The 18,740-nt window shown below is 35.6% G+C and overlaps 1 protein-coding gene across 2 annotated transcripts in view; it reads left to right on the forward strand.

Annotated features, from left to right (window-relative positions):
- Nucleotides 1–12,818, forward strand: part of LOC136028100 (atrial natriuretic peptide-converting enzyme-like) — a 121,713-nt gene extending 108,895 nt beyond the window's left edge. For both annotated transcript variants that reach the window (XM_065705722.1, XM_065705723.1), the window contains exons 12-15: nt 556–754; nt 4,357–4,601; nt 9,356–9,483; nt 12,548–12,818. In XM_065705722.1, coding sequence (XP_065561794.1) covers nt 556–754; nt 4,357–4,601; nt 9,356–9,483; nt 12,548–12,754 — 779 coding nt within the window. In that variant the 3' untranslated portion in view covers nt 12,755–12,818. The remainder of the gene's footprint in view (nt 1–555; nt 755–4,356; nt 4,602–9,355; nt 9,484–12,547) is intronic.
- The last annotated feature ends 5,922 nt before the right edge of the window (nt 12,819–18,740 follow it).

Consider the following 18,740-nt stretch of genomic DNA (forward strand, 5'->3'; position numbering starts at 1 on the left):
ATTTGTGGGATTGTACACCGTAATTTCAAGAAGAAATTATTATTTCATGATTCTTTCAATTTCAAACAATACCTATAACTCATTTTCGTTTTTATTGTTTTAGTGTTTGAATACTTAATTTAAAATGTTGTTAAGGTGCTCTTTTGTCGAATCTTTCCTTTTCTTCAAAATAAAATTTATTGCTACTTTTGATAGAAGACAGAACTAATGTCAGGAACAAAAATCTATATTTTTTTTAAGTTTACACTGGTATGCCACAAAATATGTTGGAAAAATAGATGGAACCAAGTATCAAGAATACAATCTTTTTGGAGATTCCCTGAATTCTTACATTTTTCTATCTTAATTCTGAACTCTGACATTTTACTTCTGGCATTATTATTATCTTTTGATGCAAAAGGAAGCACAGGATTTCTGTCACTAGGATTTCTGTGTAGAGTTTGGTTTAAAGGGTATCAAGTACTTTAATATTGGTGATGGTTATTTCGAAGATGTCGCAAAATCCTTTTGAATATAATTCATTTGTCACTTGTAGTCTGTCATTTTCTTTCTTAGAATGTGGAATCAGACCAGTCCAGATAAAACCTCCATTCGTCAACACTATTTCCCGGTCAGCTACGATATCGTCTCCTGAAGAGGTTGCTCATGGTGATTGGCCATGGCATGTTGCATTGTTAAAAGAGGGCATTCATGTTTGTGATGGTACATTAGTATCTGATGTTTGGATTCTAACGTCTCAATCATGTTTTGAAAAGTAAGTAACCTCTTAGTCAGGGACTACGTGTCTTTCACAGGAGCAACAGGTGTGATTGACTTCTCTAACCAAACAAGATGAAAATTAGTGCGTAATCCTTTTTCAAATACATGCTTACCTCGCTGCTAAAAAGCTGCCCATAGTAGAGTCATGATAAAATAATTTATCTATAGCCAGTTTTAAACGAAACAAGCCGAGTAAATTACACTAAAAAAAGGAAAATAAAATACGCAGCAACTTAAACATTTATCTCAGATAAAACACACGGATAATATTATGGTTTGGGCCTAGAGACACAAAGGCATGTCTTGTTAAATTATTACCAAGCAACTCAAAAGATTGGACAATGTTGGTAGCACCATACTTCTCAATAATATGTGTATTACGGTATAAAGTGGAAAGGTACAGTAAGAATTTTCAATATCTAAAATGAGCAATACGGATCTGGCGCAAATCATTATTATTCAATTACGAATACATACCACTTAAAAACAAGGCAGAATGGTGACAATATGTAGAATACACTTTAGCAAAGGCTGGGCGTGAAGATTTTCCGCGGTTAGGTATAATTTTTGCATGTCTATTCTTCAACTTTTCTTTAATATCTCTCAGAACCTGATGTCGCAAAAAAGGGAGCGTGGAGCAAATACTAATCCCTAACTTTCGTAAACTCGCCGTTTTGCCAATTACTGAAGATCCATAGGAAAAATTATGAGCTGATGATTTGAGATTGAAAACTAAACATTCACATTTATCAATATTCAAAAACAGACCGACATTCCCGACATCATAGAAATATGTTGCACAAATAATGCCAAACCTAACCTGATTTTGCTTAAAACTAGCAGGTCGTCTTTGTACGCAAATAAATAAAAAAAACAAGTTTTTAACTGAAAGTAAGGAGCGACATTAAGACTTAAAACGAACAGAAATTACTCCGTGTATGAAAGTGGCTGCTCCCTTCCCAACGTCTCACTCTTTGCACTAAAGTTTGACTCTTTCTCTCAAATCTACTTTTTAAAACAGTAAAAACCTTAGCGTAAAGATACGCTTTTTCGACTATGCTGAATAAAATGACTATCTCAGAATTTTGATCCGACGACTTTGAGAAAACAATTAGCGTGGGAGGGGGCCTATGTGCCTTCCAATTTTTTTGGTCCCTTAAAAAAGGCACTAGAACTTTTCATTTCCGTTCGAATGATCCCTCTCGCAAAACTCTAGACCCACTGGGTCGATACAATCATCCCTGGGAAAAAAAAAATTACGCATCCGTGATCTGTCTTCTGGCAAAAAATACAAATTCTACATTTTTGTAGATAAAAGCTTGAAACGTGTACAGTAGGGTTTTCTGACACGCTGAATCTAATGGTGTGATTTTCGTTAACATTCTATGACTCTTAACGGTGGTTTCCCCCTATTTTCTAGAATAAGGCAAATTTTCTCAGGCTCGTAACTTTTGATGGGTAAGACTAAACTTGATGAAACTTATAAGCCTTAAAATGCGATTCCTTTGATGTAAATATTGGTATCAAAATTCTGTTTTTTAGAGTTTTGGTTATTATTGAGCTGGGTCGCTCCTTACTACAGTTCGTTACCACGAACTGTTTGATATGAAGCACATCATATAAATTATGAAAATACGAAGGCCTGCTTCTTGATAACACAAATTGAATGCAAGCATTTAAGTAGATAAGGTGATTAAACCAATCCACCCTGTCGTACTCCAGATTGAACTGGTATATTACCGAAGTACCCTGTACAACATTTCAAATGAAGACATGAATTACTATACCCAAATTCAAGTACATGTATAACAGCAGGACTCAGGACTCTAAAAAAGAGTGTCACATTTGTGCGTGGCAAAAACTATCGAAAGTTTTAGGCAAATCCTAAACGCAAATATGTAATTAATAACCTTTACACTGGCCATCATAAAGAATTCAAGCTAAAACCTTATGTGCATGTTGACACCCAATAACAGGTTGAAACCCAAATTGGTTTGAGTCTTTCGCAGTTCGTTCAGTAACGTATGGGAGCAGAACGTATTCAAAAATCTTACTAATATTACAAGCAACAATGATATGAAATGTAATCAAAAGGGTCTCTTCCACGTTTAGGAATAGAAGTTATCGTTGCGTAAAGGAAGGAATCAGGCATCATTGACAAACATAAATAGAACGGAAAAGTAACTGGAGCTGAGCAACTAGTGCCGGACAATCACAATGTAAATGATGAACGCTAATCCCATCAAGATAACTCCATTGAGACTTACGTTTAAGCATACAAGTGACAATACTTTTAGTTGATACAGGAATAACATGACGTTTCAACACTTTAGGTGGCAAAAATTTTGAAAGTAAACACTGAAAATGATGAACACTATACTCAATCTTAGAAAAAATATGTTTATAATGCTTAAGCCAAGAATAATATGGGAGAGCATCACTGGTCTTTAGTGAATCAAATTTAGACGCATTAAGGACTTCCTTTCACTGTACTGCAGTTTTAGGGAACTCAGCACCAGTATAAAGAATCAAACGAAGATACCATTTAAAACCCGCTTTTGTCTTACTTTTTATATCAAAGACATTGCCTCGGAAGGGCCCCAAGGGCGTATAGGACAGACAATGGGCCAACTTTGTGCTTTCAGTAACACTTATCGTAAATATTTGCACGATTCCATATTAACAAGGTACCACTTGCCGACCTTTGTGTTAAAAAGCTATCAGCACGAGGGAAGACGGCCTCATTTTGGCCCTTCAATATTAAAGACGCTTGTTGACTGCAATCGAAATAAGAAACAACATTTAATAAACCTAAATTTTTAGCCTTTTCTTGGGTACTCTGAGCTGCTTAATTTATGACATTTTTATGGATCATTAAAGGACCTAGAGAACTACGTTTTGTGGCGAAAAAGAGGGATTAGTATCGGACTTCATCAATCAATCTCAGATCCTCACATCCCTTTAGGACTCACCATCGATCTTGTAACTTTCAACTGAGCCCTTGATATCGGACTTATTTAAAAAATTAAAAAATTACTATGAACTGATTAGTACGCTATCAATTTTACAAAAGTTGTTAAAAGCGATACTGCTACATAATACTTGTCAAGGAATAAATAATCCACAATGCACATCCATATCTGGAGATTCTGAAAATTATCCATACTTATGATAATATCTGTTTGCTTCAAGTCTCAATATCGCTCCTGTTTGTCTGAGGAGGTGGCACCCACTTTTTTGTTGTAATTTCTGTTCTTTGCAAGTGTAACTTGATTATTTGTTAGGATTTCTACTCGTTTATACCTCGTTTGCTTATTTTTAATAAATTCCGCTTTTTTTAAGTTGAAAACACTTCTTCTTATTATCGCTTCAGATAAAACTGCTACTACCAGTCCAGCTTCAGAGCCTATATACATTTACTTAGAAACACTTAAAAAGCAAAAGGGTTTATTTTGATAAAAGAAAAAAAGGAAAAGGGATATTTACATGATAAAAATGGGGCAGGGCCCCAATAGTGTTGACGTTTAGCTCCTGTATAATCAATAGGTTTTGAAGAAAATTCTGTAATCTTTTTTTCAAAAGAAAGATTTTCTTTAGTTCACCCCGAGCAAATTGGGTGGCACGTCTTGCGTCCGTAAGAACTTCAAGCATGTCACCCTGGGAACAGGAGAAGCTAGTCGTGGGCATGGTTCGTTCCCCACTGCCTGGAAGCGGCATTGTCCTGGCCAAGCTGGAATCATCCGTCATTTTTTCTGACTTTGTTAGGCCAAGCTGTCTTGGCTATGAAGGAATGAGACTGGATAGAAATACTCGCTGTATCGTCATCACCTGGGACGAAAAGGGTATGTTCGATTAAGATTTATTGTAGAATTTTAATTCTTTATTAATGTAGGATCAATACACATAAAAACATTTTCTGATTCAAAGATTTGCTTCGACCTGACTTTAGTAGAACAATTTTTAAACCATCGCTACAATTCTAATTTGGGAAGTCTTTATATCAGATTCACTGAAGTTAGGGTTCTAGTGAAATTTTTCAATAATATGCAGAGAAATAAATTATTGTGATCCATAAATTGAGAGCTAAATAATGAAATGTCCCCAAAATCAAGCTCCTTAAGAACTTCCATTTTCGATTTTTATCTTTGACAGGTGTCAATTTTCAGATTCTTCAAAAAATCAATTATAAAGTTTTCGGATACCTTTTAGGCCTAGTAGTTAAAGTTTTCCTTTGCTCCATTCAAACTGCTATTTTCGATAGTAAAGTGTTGGTTTGCGTTCTACTTCTAGAAGCTCAACAATTTACCATCTAAAAATTTGTTTACTTTCTTCTAAATATAATACCAAGCTTTTGTCACTAGCTAACCCAGATTGTGGGATGCACAATCTCCCCATCTTGAGATTTCCCCAGAGTATAGATAAGAATTTTATTCTGCAAGTAAATGCTATTAGTGTTAACGTAAAATACGTCGAAAAAATGATTCAATTTCACTTTTTTTGTACTTTGAATGAATTTACAAAGAATATACACTCGAATGCTTTATGCTATATATTTCTCTCGAATGCTTTATGCTATATATTTCTCTCCATGGTTTAAATCGACCCTGAAACCTAAGGTTTCTCCCTGCAAACATTTCGACCTTAAAACATTATTTTTCATGTCATTAAAACCCCTCACTAGAAAAACTACCGCTAATTTTTTTTTAATAATTTAAACCGCTATTCGATTTAGAGTTTAGAAACTACTCTTAGTTTTCAAATATATTTTTTTTCCGAGGAAAACTAAAGAGCAAAATATTGTCGCTGTTACACCTAAAGGTCGTATCTGAAAAATTTAAACTTCTGAAATAATTGCCAAAAACCCTCTACTGAGCTGCACTCAAAGGGAATATCAGTAGAGTAATGTTTGTCGAATCACACTTCGATCCTCTGATCTGCATTATCCTGACGGTTCTGCCTTCGATAACACGGTTTTTGACTATTATCTCAGAGATATGAAATATGAGATATAATCTTTAGGAGTTATAACGATAACTTATCGTTTTTAGTAAATTGTAGATGGCACTCTAGTTCTTTGTATTTGAGAGTGATCTTGTTTGTCGTAACTTTTATCTGGTCGCAAATCGTGACTGGCGTCGCCAGCTTTTTCTACCTATAGAGCAGTGGTTCTCAACCTTTTTTTACCCATGGACCCCCTTTCTCTTCTTTTTTATCTTGGTGGACCCCTTCATAGCTATTGGACATAAGAACGATTTTCTATTCTTCACTAAAATAAATTTTAAGGTTTTAATTTTCAAAGAAGTAATATACGATTAAGCTTTATTTTTAAATGAAAACTAGTTTAATACAAATAAAAAATTCTACTATAATAATAATAATTATTGTTATTATTACTATTATTGTGATAATAACTACAATATTACATGGTTTCTTCCATGGGCAAGCAACTCAAAATCATGGAGAGTAGAGCTCCTCAGGTAGTTTAATTCACTCCAACATTATTTTTGTAAACTGAATACAAAAAGGAGTTGAAATTAAGTGTGTGATTAAAAAAAAGAAGGGAAAGGCATGTTTTTTCAATGAGATCCCTGTGGTTGATGCTTCTCGACGAGTTTATTTATATTTGGTTCTATCGATGTTAATGATAGTCGAAGATCGCCCCTTTTCACAATGTCAAGTCTATTGCGAGCTTTTGATAACATTTGAGAAACACGGCTAAATCCCGCTTCAATAAGATAGGAAAAGCAATAACGTAGAACTGCGCTTTATCCCAGAGCAAAGGGTACTTTGTAGCAACGTCGGTTGTTTTCCCTATATTGTACTTTTCATCTTTGGATTTTGCATGCGTTATTTCATGAGGGGCTCTTGCAAAGACAATTCTATTTCGACAACATTAACTTCGAAAGGAATTGAAACCTAAATCGGAATTGGTTCATCCCGAGTAGGTCGCTAAACCGAGTTTGCATATCTTCATGTATTTTTTCCAAATATTCATCATATAATGCAAGATCTTCATCTTGCAAATCGCTGCTAACACAGGCCAAACAAGGAAACTCTTCAAATGCACGACGCCTGATAATTTTCTTATACAGCTGTAGTTTTCTTAGAAAAGCAGCAATAGGACTTTTACTAGATATCAGATCAGAATCGTTTCCTTGGAGGTGTTTATTAAGTGTATTAAGTTTTTCAAAAATATCTGATAAGTAAAACACATCATTTTTATTTGCAAGCAGTTTCGCTCCAAGTTGTTTGTCAGCAAGAAAGGAAACAATAGAATCCCAAAGTGCAATGAAATGCTTAAGACAATTCCCCTTTGATAGCCATCTCTCCTCTGTATGTAATACAAGCCACTCAAACTCTTCTCTATTTTTCTTACAGAATTCACGAGAAAGGCGGCCTTGGAGAGAATTTGATTTGATATGGTTTACTACTTTTATTACAATAGAAAGGGCATCATGCAGACGTGCACTCATTTTCTTTGTAACTAAGTGTTGACGGTGTATCACACAGTGAATACAATATACTTCTAGGACTGTTGTTTTTTAATGTGCAATAAAATCTTTGTGTCTGCCTGTCATAGATGGTGCACCATCAGTAGCACAAGCAATTATATTTTTAAGTGGGATATTGTTTTCCTTGAAATAAGTAGCAACTTCATTAAAAACTGTTTCATCTTTTTTGTCTGTCGCAAGACTTCTAGCAAAAAGCATTTTCCTCTTTGGGTCCTTCATTGTTAAATCTAATATATGCTAATAAAAGGGCTTCATTATCTCTTAAAGTTGATTTATCAAGTTGAAGGGCAAACTGTTTCACTTGCAAATGAGCTATCAATTGTTTTTCTACATCCTCTACCATTTCATCAATGCGTCTTGACACAGAAGAATTGCTTAAAGGGATGGAATTAGTAATTTCAATTGCATTTTGTTTCATAACTGACGAAATTATAGAAGAAACTGCGGGTAGAATTACTGTTGCACCAATATTATGGGGTTTTCCGGCCTTTACAATTATTTTTCTTATTTCATATGATGCCAGGAAACCATCATTTCCTAAGATATGTTGAAAGATTTTGATATTTGCTCTTGCCACTGACCAATGGGTAATAGATAAGTCGTTGCAGATCTATGGTTAGGTACCGGGCATTGGGAAGGAATTATCTGCTTAAAAATAAAGATCAAAGCTCACCGCCTACTTCACGAGAGAAGTTAAAAGATTTTCACCTTCGCTTGTTCTTGCCACTAACTGATGGGTGAATTTATAAGTCAAAAGAAAGTACAAAAAAATAATGAAAGAATTATTAATATATATTTTTCAAAATAATGTAAATTACAGTAGAAATTGAATTTTTTAAAATAAAGAGCGTTCTGAGTTGGTTTTCTTCATGGACCCCCAAAATATTATTGTGGACCCCCAATTTGTTGTGTTTTGCCTGTGGATCCCCAGGAATATTACATGAACCCCTACGGGTCCATGTGGACCCCGGTTGAGAACCACTGCTATAGAGCAAGCTAAGCTGTGAATCCACGAAGCTGGAATCACTAGCAAAATAGGCAAGCAAAGCTAGCTCTTTCGGTAATACAGCCGACTCTTGCTAATTCGATATTCACGGGACCACGATTTTTCTTCGAGTTACTTTTAGTACAACTTATGCATAATTCGCGAGTTATAGGGGTCATTCTACATAAAATTCGACTTATAAAGGTAAAGCGGTAAAGATAAGCCGAATGAAAACTCGAGTTACAGATGTAAAAAATCACTAAATTTACTGCACAGCCACTACTAAGTTAAGAATAATTGTGATAGTGTACTATAGATTTGACATATCAAGACTTAAAAATATTTTAAAAAAATTATCGAATTAACGAAATTATTCGTTAAAACATATCGAAGTTTACACACTGCAACGTTACAAGGGTTTTGGCTAACAGCCAAGTCCGCTGGAAAAACTTCAAGATATAGACTTTTTGACTTGCGGAGGTAAAGAGGAAATCAAATGACAATTTATCTACTGAATTTCGAGGTATATAGGTAATTTTCGGGTAGTTTCAGCTTACAGGGGTAAAATGTAACCGCAAAATTATTTCGAGTTATGCATGGTGTTTTCTTCGACTTGGACAAGTTTTTCCAAGGGGATTGATAATATTTCGAGATATTGATGATTTCGAGTTATCGAGGTTGAAGTTATCGAAAGTCAACGGTATGTCTATGGCCGAAATAATTTATGAATTAACATGTAAATGATTTCTAAGACAACACCAGCTCTGGATGACCCAAATTAAAAAAGTGTCAAAACGAATAAACAAGGGTATCTCCAGCCAGTGAAAAGCCGAATATCATGTAAAACGAGGTTCAGTTTGTTTTCATTTTATTCATAGGATATTTAGGAGTATATTTTTTACTCTTTATTTTCTTTTGTGCACTGAGGACCCTCGAGCGGAGTTCTCGACCGAAACATCTGCATATTTGTCCATCCTTTTTTCACTTGCCGGCAATATCCTCATTTTTCCTTCGCCACAATTTTTTCATGAAATGCCCCTTGCGTTGGCATAAAACAATATTTATTTTAGGTTATTTATTGATTTTTTTATCATTCTAGGCAATGCAATGCGAGAGGTGAAAGCAAAACTTACATCACCTGAGATGTGTTTGTCTTCATTCCGAACCAACTCCTCGAAAATCCTGTCTATGTGCGCCGAAAGCTCAGAAAATTCGTCATCTTGCGAAGTAAGTAAAAGCTTTTAAAGCATGATCGCTACGTTATAGTAAGATGGGAAAACTACGGCCCTCCAAAGCATAATACATGGTCCGCAGATTTACAATCTGCATGCTGTGGTCTTATTGCAAATTTTCTTTATTTCGAATTGATTATATTCTTTGGTATATTTCGGATAATTTTCTAGAGTTTTTCCTTCGCAACTGTGTTTCCACTCAGCTAGAAGTATAAATTAGCGAAGAGATTATATTGAATTTTGCGTTGAAAACTTGATTAATAGTCATCAAACAGTTCATGGTAACAAACTATAAGTAAGGAGCCGTGTGGCTAAATAGTAACCAAAACTCTAAGAAACAGTGTCTTGATAATTATAGATACATCAAAAGAATCGAATTTCGATTCTTATTCAAAATATATAAAAATTATCAAATTTAATGGTACCCATCAAAAGTTGCGAGCCTGAGCAAATTTGCCCAATTTTCGAAAAAGAGGGTGAAAAATCACTCCATAAGATTCAGCATGCCACAGAACTCCACTATAGAAGTTTAAAGCTCCTACATTGGAAAATGTGGAATTTTTAATTTTTGCCAGAAGAAAAATCACGAATGCGTGTTTTTTTTTCTTTTTTTTTTCTCCCCAAGGGTGATCGTATCAAACCAGTGATTGTGGATGATCGGGAGAAGGCTCATTTGGTTGGAAATAAAAAATTTTAGTGCCCTTTTTAACTGACCAAAAATATTGGAGGGCAGCTAGCCCCCCTCCTTCGGTAATTTTTCCCCAAAGCCACCTGATCAAAATTTTGAAATTGCCATTTTGTAGAGCATAGTCGAACAATTTAATAGCTATGTCTTTGAGGATGACTTACCCCCCCCCCAATCTCTGGGAAAAAGGACTTAACTCCCCCAATCTCCCCCCAATCTTCCGTTGTTAACATGTAACTTTGGTTATTGGGAAGTATAGAGATGTTTTTTGAAAATTTCCTGGTGGGAGGTTAGGATCTTCTTGTAGAGAAATTTTTTATGAGGGAAGGGATAATTCCATGGAGGCGGAGCCGGATTTCCCAGCATTATTGAAAAAGCGATCAGAAATTAAATAAAAAAGCATGTTTTTTTAAGTGAAAGTAAGAAGCAGCATTAAAACTCAAAACGAACAGAAAGTAATACGTATATGAGGGGGGTCGCCCTTTAGTCAATACCTCGCTCTTTAGCGAGTTTTTTTTAAGTTTTTTTTAGTACCTTTAAAAAAGCTATTTATTACCATTCTGATTCGTAAACGTAAAACGTAAGTAAACGTCCTTTCTGATTCGGGAGTCGTTCTTGAGGAATTGGAACAAAATTTTAACTTTAGCGCAAAGAGCGAGGTACTGATTTGGATTTGACTCCCCTAATGCACGAAATAATTTGTTTTCGTATTAAGGTTTAATGTTGCTCCTTACTTTCAATTGAAAAACTTGTTTTTTTTATTTAATTATAACTCAGATGTGAACTGTGCTAGACGCTAAATTTACCAAATGAATGCTAAAAATCGTAAACTGAAGAATAATGCCGTTGTATTAATGAAGAATGGAATGCTAAATACCACCTATGTAGCGCGAGTGGCAAAGCAGTCTATTTTTGGTGGTTTGATTCTACAGCCGTCTACAAAGTACTATTTAAAAATGCACCACCAAACAAAACATTCAAGTTTAATCTATATATTAGCGTTCATTCATATTTTGTTGTATAATATGATTAAAGTTTGCGTAGTATGTGCGACTTCTTTTAACAGTAAAGCTTACAACTTGCACCTTCAAAGAAACAGTTTGCCCAGACCTGCCTTATACCGGGCACACAAACAAGAAGGCGGTTAATATTAAGGTACTCTGAAAATTATTCGAGGGCTTCATTTCTTATAAAATATTGGTAAAGCGTACTTAAAAATACAAAACGAGCAGAAAGACGTTCTATTGGCACGGTCCCTCCCACACCGTGTCCATAAAAATCTTCTGGTTCTCTATTTCTCATGAGTATCAATGTTTGATCTTTATGACATAGCTTGCAAACTAACTCAATTGACGTTAAACAATATGACAGGTTTGAATCTATGTAGATGAAAACATGAAGGACTCTAGCATAGTCGATAATTTTTTTTTTTTAACTAATGTCCATTGATGAAGCTTCTCTCCTTGTTCCTATATAAGGCATGTACATCCTTATCCAAGAGATTTAAAAAAAAAATCAGTAAGGTGTGGGGTCAAAGTTGCATAAATTGTATGCTTAATGTTATAATCAGTGTCCGGTCAATACTGACCGGATACTTATAATGAAATCTACTATTTTTTGGGTGGAGGTGTGGTGAAAAAAAATGAATACCTTTTACTGCGATATATAGCATGGAAGCTATGAAGACATGAAGTTTCATGTGTTAGTTGATTGCCGTAGCCAGGATTTTTTTCGGCGGAGGGGGGGAGGGGTTACTAAAGAAAAACTTCCAAACACTCATCCAAAATCTGATTATATACGTTTGGTTACATTTTTACGAGTCCCTGAATATGACCTATTCTAGAAAATAAAATGAGAAATGACATAAAAACGTGAAACAATTCTAACTGAAGAAGTAAAATTAAAAAATTAAAAAATTTGATATTACAACAAGGCTCGAAAGAGAGGGTACTTATTTGATTGCTTAGCATTGCCCAATAGGCAATACTTGGGGCAAAAAACGGTGCTAACGACAGTTTGGAGCCTTGAAGACCAAAGAGCCGGTTTTTGGCTAATCAGTATGCATATCATCAATGTCCTATTTGGCTGAACAATTTGAATTTCATCTCTTTTGACTGTGATAAGTTAGAACTATCAGCACTAAGCTGTAGCACTGTGATTAAGCTTCGACCAAAAACCTTAATAGTACGATAAAGATCAGGGAAGTTAGATCCAAGATCTTAATGGCAAAAACGGGCCTTATATGACAAAGGATTTTTTAGAATAACTTATGTAGACAGTGATAGCTCTCAGAATATTAAATATCTTACTTTGACTAGCTTACGAGAGTCCAAGAAGAATATTGTAGTAACTAAACGAAAGTTAATGCTTTCAGGACGAGATCTTCAATGGTGCACCACTGCTGTGCCAAGAATCAGAACAAGGAGCATGGTCATTGGTTGGCATAGCCACGAGTTTCATGAGCTGTAGACAGGGTATGAGAGAACTAAGTTTGTTTCAGGGCAAACCTTATGAGAGTGTTGCCCTATTAGCTGATTGGGTTGTAAGAACTATCCGAGTAACTCGACCCATTTCAAATTGAATCCTATTTTTGTATGTAAATTTATATATATATGTAAATAAACTCACAAATTATTCATTTTTAAGTTCTCTGTTTTAACTTTTTTTTTCACGTGACAGTGATGTTCCGATGATTGAGAAATGATGGGGGAAAAACTTGTATTAGTTTATAAGTGATGAATTTGTAAAATAAAAGTTACCCTTTCGCTTGACAAGAAACCGGAAGAAAAACCCGCCCAGGAAGGATAAAGGCCTCAGCAGGTGACCTTAGTGAGTAAAGAGAAATGACCAAAAGCTATATTTGTGAGGGCTGAAGGCCTTATTATCTAACCAGAGTCATTCAAGAAAAGCGGCATCGGGTAATAATTTTGACTGCCAAAGGACCAGGCCTAATTTTTATAGTCATATGATCATATTTCTATCGTCACATTTTCTTTGTTTTATCGTTTATTTTGCCTATTTTTATATTACTTTTTGGGTTGTCCCCCCCCCCCTCAAAGCAAAATCAAACATACTTGAACACTCATAGCGTTGAATGTTTCCAATCGAATTATCTACTAGCAAACCAGCGAACCTGGGCTGTCACCCAAATCAGCTTGTATCACCAGTGAAAGAACCCATTTCGCCTGTACTATCACTCTTCTACTTAACCCGGCCATTTACAGCTTGTTAACTGAAATAGTTTTAAAGTTGAGCTGGACAGATTGTTGAAGGTGGATTTTGAATAAATGTCAAATCTCGATGTTAGTATTCGGAAAGTACGATTTATAGTAGGAAAATAGGAATATTCGGAAGTAGGTTAGTATTCGGAAATTAAACTTGTGAGGGTGGAAGGCCTTATTCGGTAACTTATCTTATCGGGTAATAATTTTGACTACCAAAGGACCAAGCCTAATTTTTCTATAGCAATATTTTCATATTTCTATGGTCATATTTTCTTTGTTTTTATCTTTTATTTTACCTATTTTATATTAATTTTTGGTTTAACCCCCCCCCTCAAAACAAAATCAAACAAACTTGAACACTCATAGCATTGAATGTTTCCAATTGCCATCTACTAGCAAACTAGCGAACCTGGGCTGCCACTCAAATCAGTTTGTACCGCCAGTGAAAGAACCCATTTCGCCTTTACTATCAGTCCTCAACTTAGCCCGACTACTTACAGCTAGTTAACTGAAATAGTTTTCAAGTGAACTGGATAGACTGTTGAAGGTGGATGTTCTGCAAAGTTTAGTATTAGGAAATTAAACTGTTTTTTCAACGATTTAAGTTGTAAGTAACTCTTGCATATTGAACTTCATTCAACAGCCCCTGTAGAACAATGTTAAATCCCCAACTTCACACGCTATCAGCAGGGTATAAAAACGGATATGATATTCGCAGGTCATAATTCAACTTATTAACACTTATTCTCACATATTAAACAAGTAATGTAAAGATAAGTAATATAAACAACTTATTAGCGCGCAACATCCTTAACAGCCACTTTGTTTGAAAAGGAATCACGCAAGGATTTGTAGTTGGTTTTATTGGAAACATAAAAATAAAGTTGGGATCCTAGCTGAAATGGTGCTAGACGTTTTCCCCTGAAAAATCCCCCCATATTCACCTGGATAATTCCAAATGTTTATTTCAAAAGAAACTGAAAAGTTTTAATTACCTGTTTAAGTCAGGAACAACATTATAGCGTTGCCTATAGCAAAGGACCATGAGGCTTTAGCGTAATATTTTTTTCTCAGAGGCACTTCATGTTGAAATCACCTGAAAAGTTTTTGTCGTCGTTCTAAGCCATGTCATCGAAATTCCTATCAATATGCGCTGAAAGCTCAAAAGCTCCATCATCTTGTGAAGTAAGTAAAGATTTTTAAAGCAAGATCTCTTACTCTGGTTCTCACTGATGCTGTTTCAGGCAAAAACGGCCGTTTGTACGAGAAAGTTAATATTTTTTTCTCAGAGGCGCTCCTGAGAAGTTTTTGTCTTCGTTCTAAACCATGTCATCGAAATTCCTATAAATGTGTGCTGAAAACTCAAAAGCTCCATCATCTTGTGAAGTAAGTAAAGATTTTAAAGCAAGATCTCTTACTCTGGTTCTCACTGATGCTGTTTCAGGCAAAAACGGCCATTTTTACGTGAAATGTAATATTTTTTTCTCAGAGGCGCTTCATGTTGAAATCACCTGAGAAGTTTTTGTCTTCGTTCTAAGCCATGTCATCGAAATTCCTATAAATATGTGCTGAAAACTCAAAAGCTCCATCATTTTGTGAAGCAAGTAAAGATTTTAAAGCAAGATCTCTTACTCTGGTTCTCACTGATGCTGTTTCAGGCAAAAACGGCGTTTTTACGTGAAATGTAATATTTTTTCTCAGAGGCGCGTCATGTTGAAATCACCTGAGAAGTTTTTGTCTTCGTTCTAAGCCATGTCATCGGAATTCCTATAAATGTGTGCTGAAAACTCAAAAGCTCCATCATCTTGTGAAGTAAGTAAAGATTTTAAAGCAAGATCTCTTACTCTGGTTCTCACTGATGCTGTTTCAGGCAAAAGCGGCCGTTTTTACGTGAAATGTAATATTTTTTTCTCAGAGGCGCTTCATGTTGAAATCACCTGAGAAGTTGTGTCTTCGTTCTAAGCCATGTCATCGAAATTCCTATCAATGTGCGCTGAAAGCTCAAAAGGTCCATCATCTTGTTAAGTAAGTAAAGATTTTTAAAGCAAGATCTCTTACTCTGGTTCTCACTGATGCTGTTTCAGGCAAAAACGGCCGTTTTTACGTGAAATGTAATATTTTTTTCTCAGAGGCGCTTCATGTTGAAATCACCTGGAAAGTTTTTGTCTTCGTTCTAAGCCATGTCATCGAAATTCCTATAAATGTGTGTTGAAAACTCAAAAGCTCCATCATCTTGTGAAGTAAGTGAAGATTTTAAAGCAAGATCTCTTACTCTGGTTCTCACTGATGCTGTTTCAGGCAAAGAAGGCCGTTTTTACGTGAACCAACATATTTCCTACGTTTTTTGTTGCTAGTTTATTCAACGGCTGCTTTGAAGAACCATAAATTGCACGCAACTGAGAGACTAATCATATTTATCAAAAGTTTTCTATTAATATCTGAGAGAAAATACGAGGGTCATGTTTTTTTAATCCGACATTTTAATCCTTAACGCCCGGGGGAGTATTTTCAGGGAAATGAACATGCGGGATTGGAAATTTTTAATCAAGTATAGCTAGCCTAAACTTATACAGGTTAGCCTTTTGAATATTGTTCTTGACTTCTATAACTTAATTTAGCCTATTCCTATGCATTTGCTATTTAAATATCTCATAATATTTGATATTATTACCTACTATTCTCATAATATAAAAGTGTTATGTTTCTTATGTTTCTCTGTTTGATTATTTCATATCATTTTTTTCGCTTCTGCTGCTGCAGTGAGCCGTTTTTGTGTGAACATTTTTGCGATTTTTTTGTATCCTCTTCCCGTGAATCGTTTTATGTTACAAAATCGCAAAATATAACAATAAGTTATTGCGTATTCCAATAAGTTATTGCATCAACTGCAATGAGCTGAAATAAACGCGGGGCTTATGGCTAAAAGCTGATTAGAGTGAAAATCTTGCAGGCCAGCATCAAAATATATAGCTGAAAATTGATTAGAGTAAAATCTTGTAGGCCAATATTTCCTTAAGAGGAAATATAAATATTTTTAATTCGTACTTCTGAATAAAAAAGTGATTGTAAGACGATATACTACAAAGTGTAAAAATAATCCGTTTTTAAACAGAACCTTCGGCAAAGAGGGGGGGGGGAGTGGCGTCGATTCACGAAAATTAGGTGGAAAGAAACTAGAGAAAGAAGAAATTAGAGAAATAAATTAGAGAATTTAACTAGTGCCCCGTGTTCAATTCAGCTTATTTTAATTATAGCAATAACTGTTTTCAGTTTTTAGCGTTCATTAGCTTATTGCAGTTATTGCTATTGCGTTCATTTATGCTTACAATAACCTGTTGCAATTATTATTTGCTTATTGTACTTCAAACCTCAACAGCAAAGGCGGTTTTCGCGAGATTCCTGGAAACATTTTCCTGCTTGACCCTGGAGTGGATCTAGGATATATTACTTCGATAAACTTCCGAACAAAGAAACACCAGCAACTTAAAGGGAACCTCGACGATTATATGCCGTAGGTAGGTCATGGAAATGGTCGAAAATCTAATTTTAAATCTGCTGAGGGTTAAAGTTCTAATAAATCTGTTGAAATTAAATTATATAAAAATACTGATTTAAAAATAGTAAGTTATAGAAACCACCCCGCCAAAAAAATGAAAAGCTATTCACCGTCAACGAAAAATATGATATTTAATATGGCAATATGATATTATCCCCAAATCCACCACTACGTTAGGGGGGCACGTGCCCAACGCACCCCCTACCTTTATCTACCAGTGGCTCAGCCGCTTGTTTTTAAAACTGATGGAAAGCAAAAAAAAAGTGGAAGTGGAAAGTGGAAAGGACTGGAGCGCGAAAACCAGTGGAATACGAAAAGAATCTATATGGATGCTTCTGTTTTAGTGTTTGATTAATTGGATATTTGAATTGAAATAAAGTGTGAATTAAAAATTCGAATATTTTAGAATGGATGGATGGAAGTAATTTAAGTACTAAGGGTCTGGTGTGACACAAAAGCCAACTTACCAAAGCAGCAGGGATGGGACCTTATCTTCTGGTTTCTCTGGGATCCTGGCTTCCAGATTTATACTTTCTAAGATTACAGAAGCTGAGATTCTGGTAAATCTGGGAGATGAAGCCCCAACTAAAGTATTGCTGCATAAGTCCTAACTTTGTTTCCATAGGGCTTTGTTTCCACCTCAACTTTGGAGCGGAAGCAGGACAGTAATTGTAAAGTGACAACCAAACCACTAATCTTTATTGCCTTTTATTTTCCAATCTTTATTGCTTTTTTATTTTCTTATAATTCAGCCAGGAAAACAGTGAATATATCACTTGCTGCTGCCGGGAAATAAACGCTTACAATGACATACTCTTCTACAGGAACATCAAGAAAAAATCACATGAATAAAAAATACTTGACCGGCACAAGGTCTTAACAAGCATCGCAATACCACCCAGGCGGGGTCACTGGAAGCGGATCGTTTAGTGGGCAACGAGTTGCTAGCAAAATTATTTTCAATCTTCAGAAGGCCTAAACTATTACTCGTCAAATAATGTTCTTGCAAGCACAATACGCCACAGTACGAAAACAAACCTTTTATCACAGGAAATATGACTAAAAGTCTACCATTAATATTCCACGAAAGTAGAGCTTGCGCAGTAGTAGACAGATCCATATCATACCGTGGCTTTGCTAGTTGACAGTTGTTATTGGGACACTTTACACTGTAATAAGTATGGCCGGCAACTTTACATTCTAGACAGAATATTTTTTCCAAACACGGAGAGGCACTGTTAGAGGTAAGATCACACGATCCACCGCTAGAGCACTGCGATTGTAGCACAGCGACGCCAGACGCCCAGTTTTATGACACGAGAAACAATGCTTTGGGAGATACACGAATGCTTGCGCAGAAAGCTTTTCGTAACCAACTTTTACTTACACTTTCAAGAACTTATCCAGGTTTTGTTTCGACCCAAAATAGACCTTGAAAACTCGGGAATTTCTGCTCTGTGAAACTTTCAAGCAGTTTGATAAAAGAGACATGACAGATTCTCATTGTATTCGGTCGGTACACCTTTAAGAACCCTATAAACAGTGGAGATTTCACACTCATCGGGATACCTGAAGCACTGTTCTTAGCCTTCTCGCCAATCTTGTTTGCTGCACGCTTTGACTTAACAACAAGTCTCCATTCGAAAGCCATTTCTTAAGATCAGTTATTTCACCTGTGGTCTCAGGGCAAAGTTTATCAACAAAGTTCTTACAAGCAATAGGTGAGGCCAGATTTGCAGGACAATTCTTTAGTACAACGACAAACGTAGAGCCGGGGGAGGGTTAGT

Source organism: Artemia franciscana, chromosome 6 (assembly GCF_032884065.1).
Source record: "Artemia franciscana chromosome 6, ASM3288406v1, whole genome shotgun sequence".
Lineage (NCBI taxonomy): Eukaryota > Metazoa > Arthropoda > Branchiopoda > Anostraca > Artemiidae > Artemia > Artemia franciscana.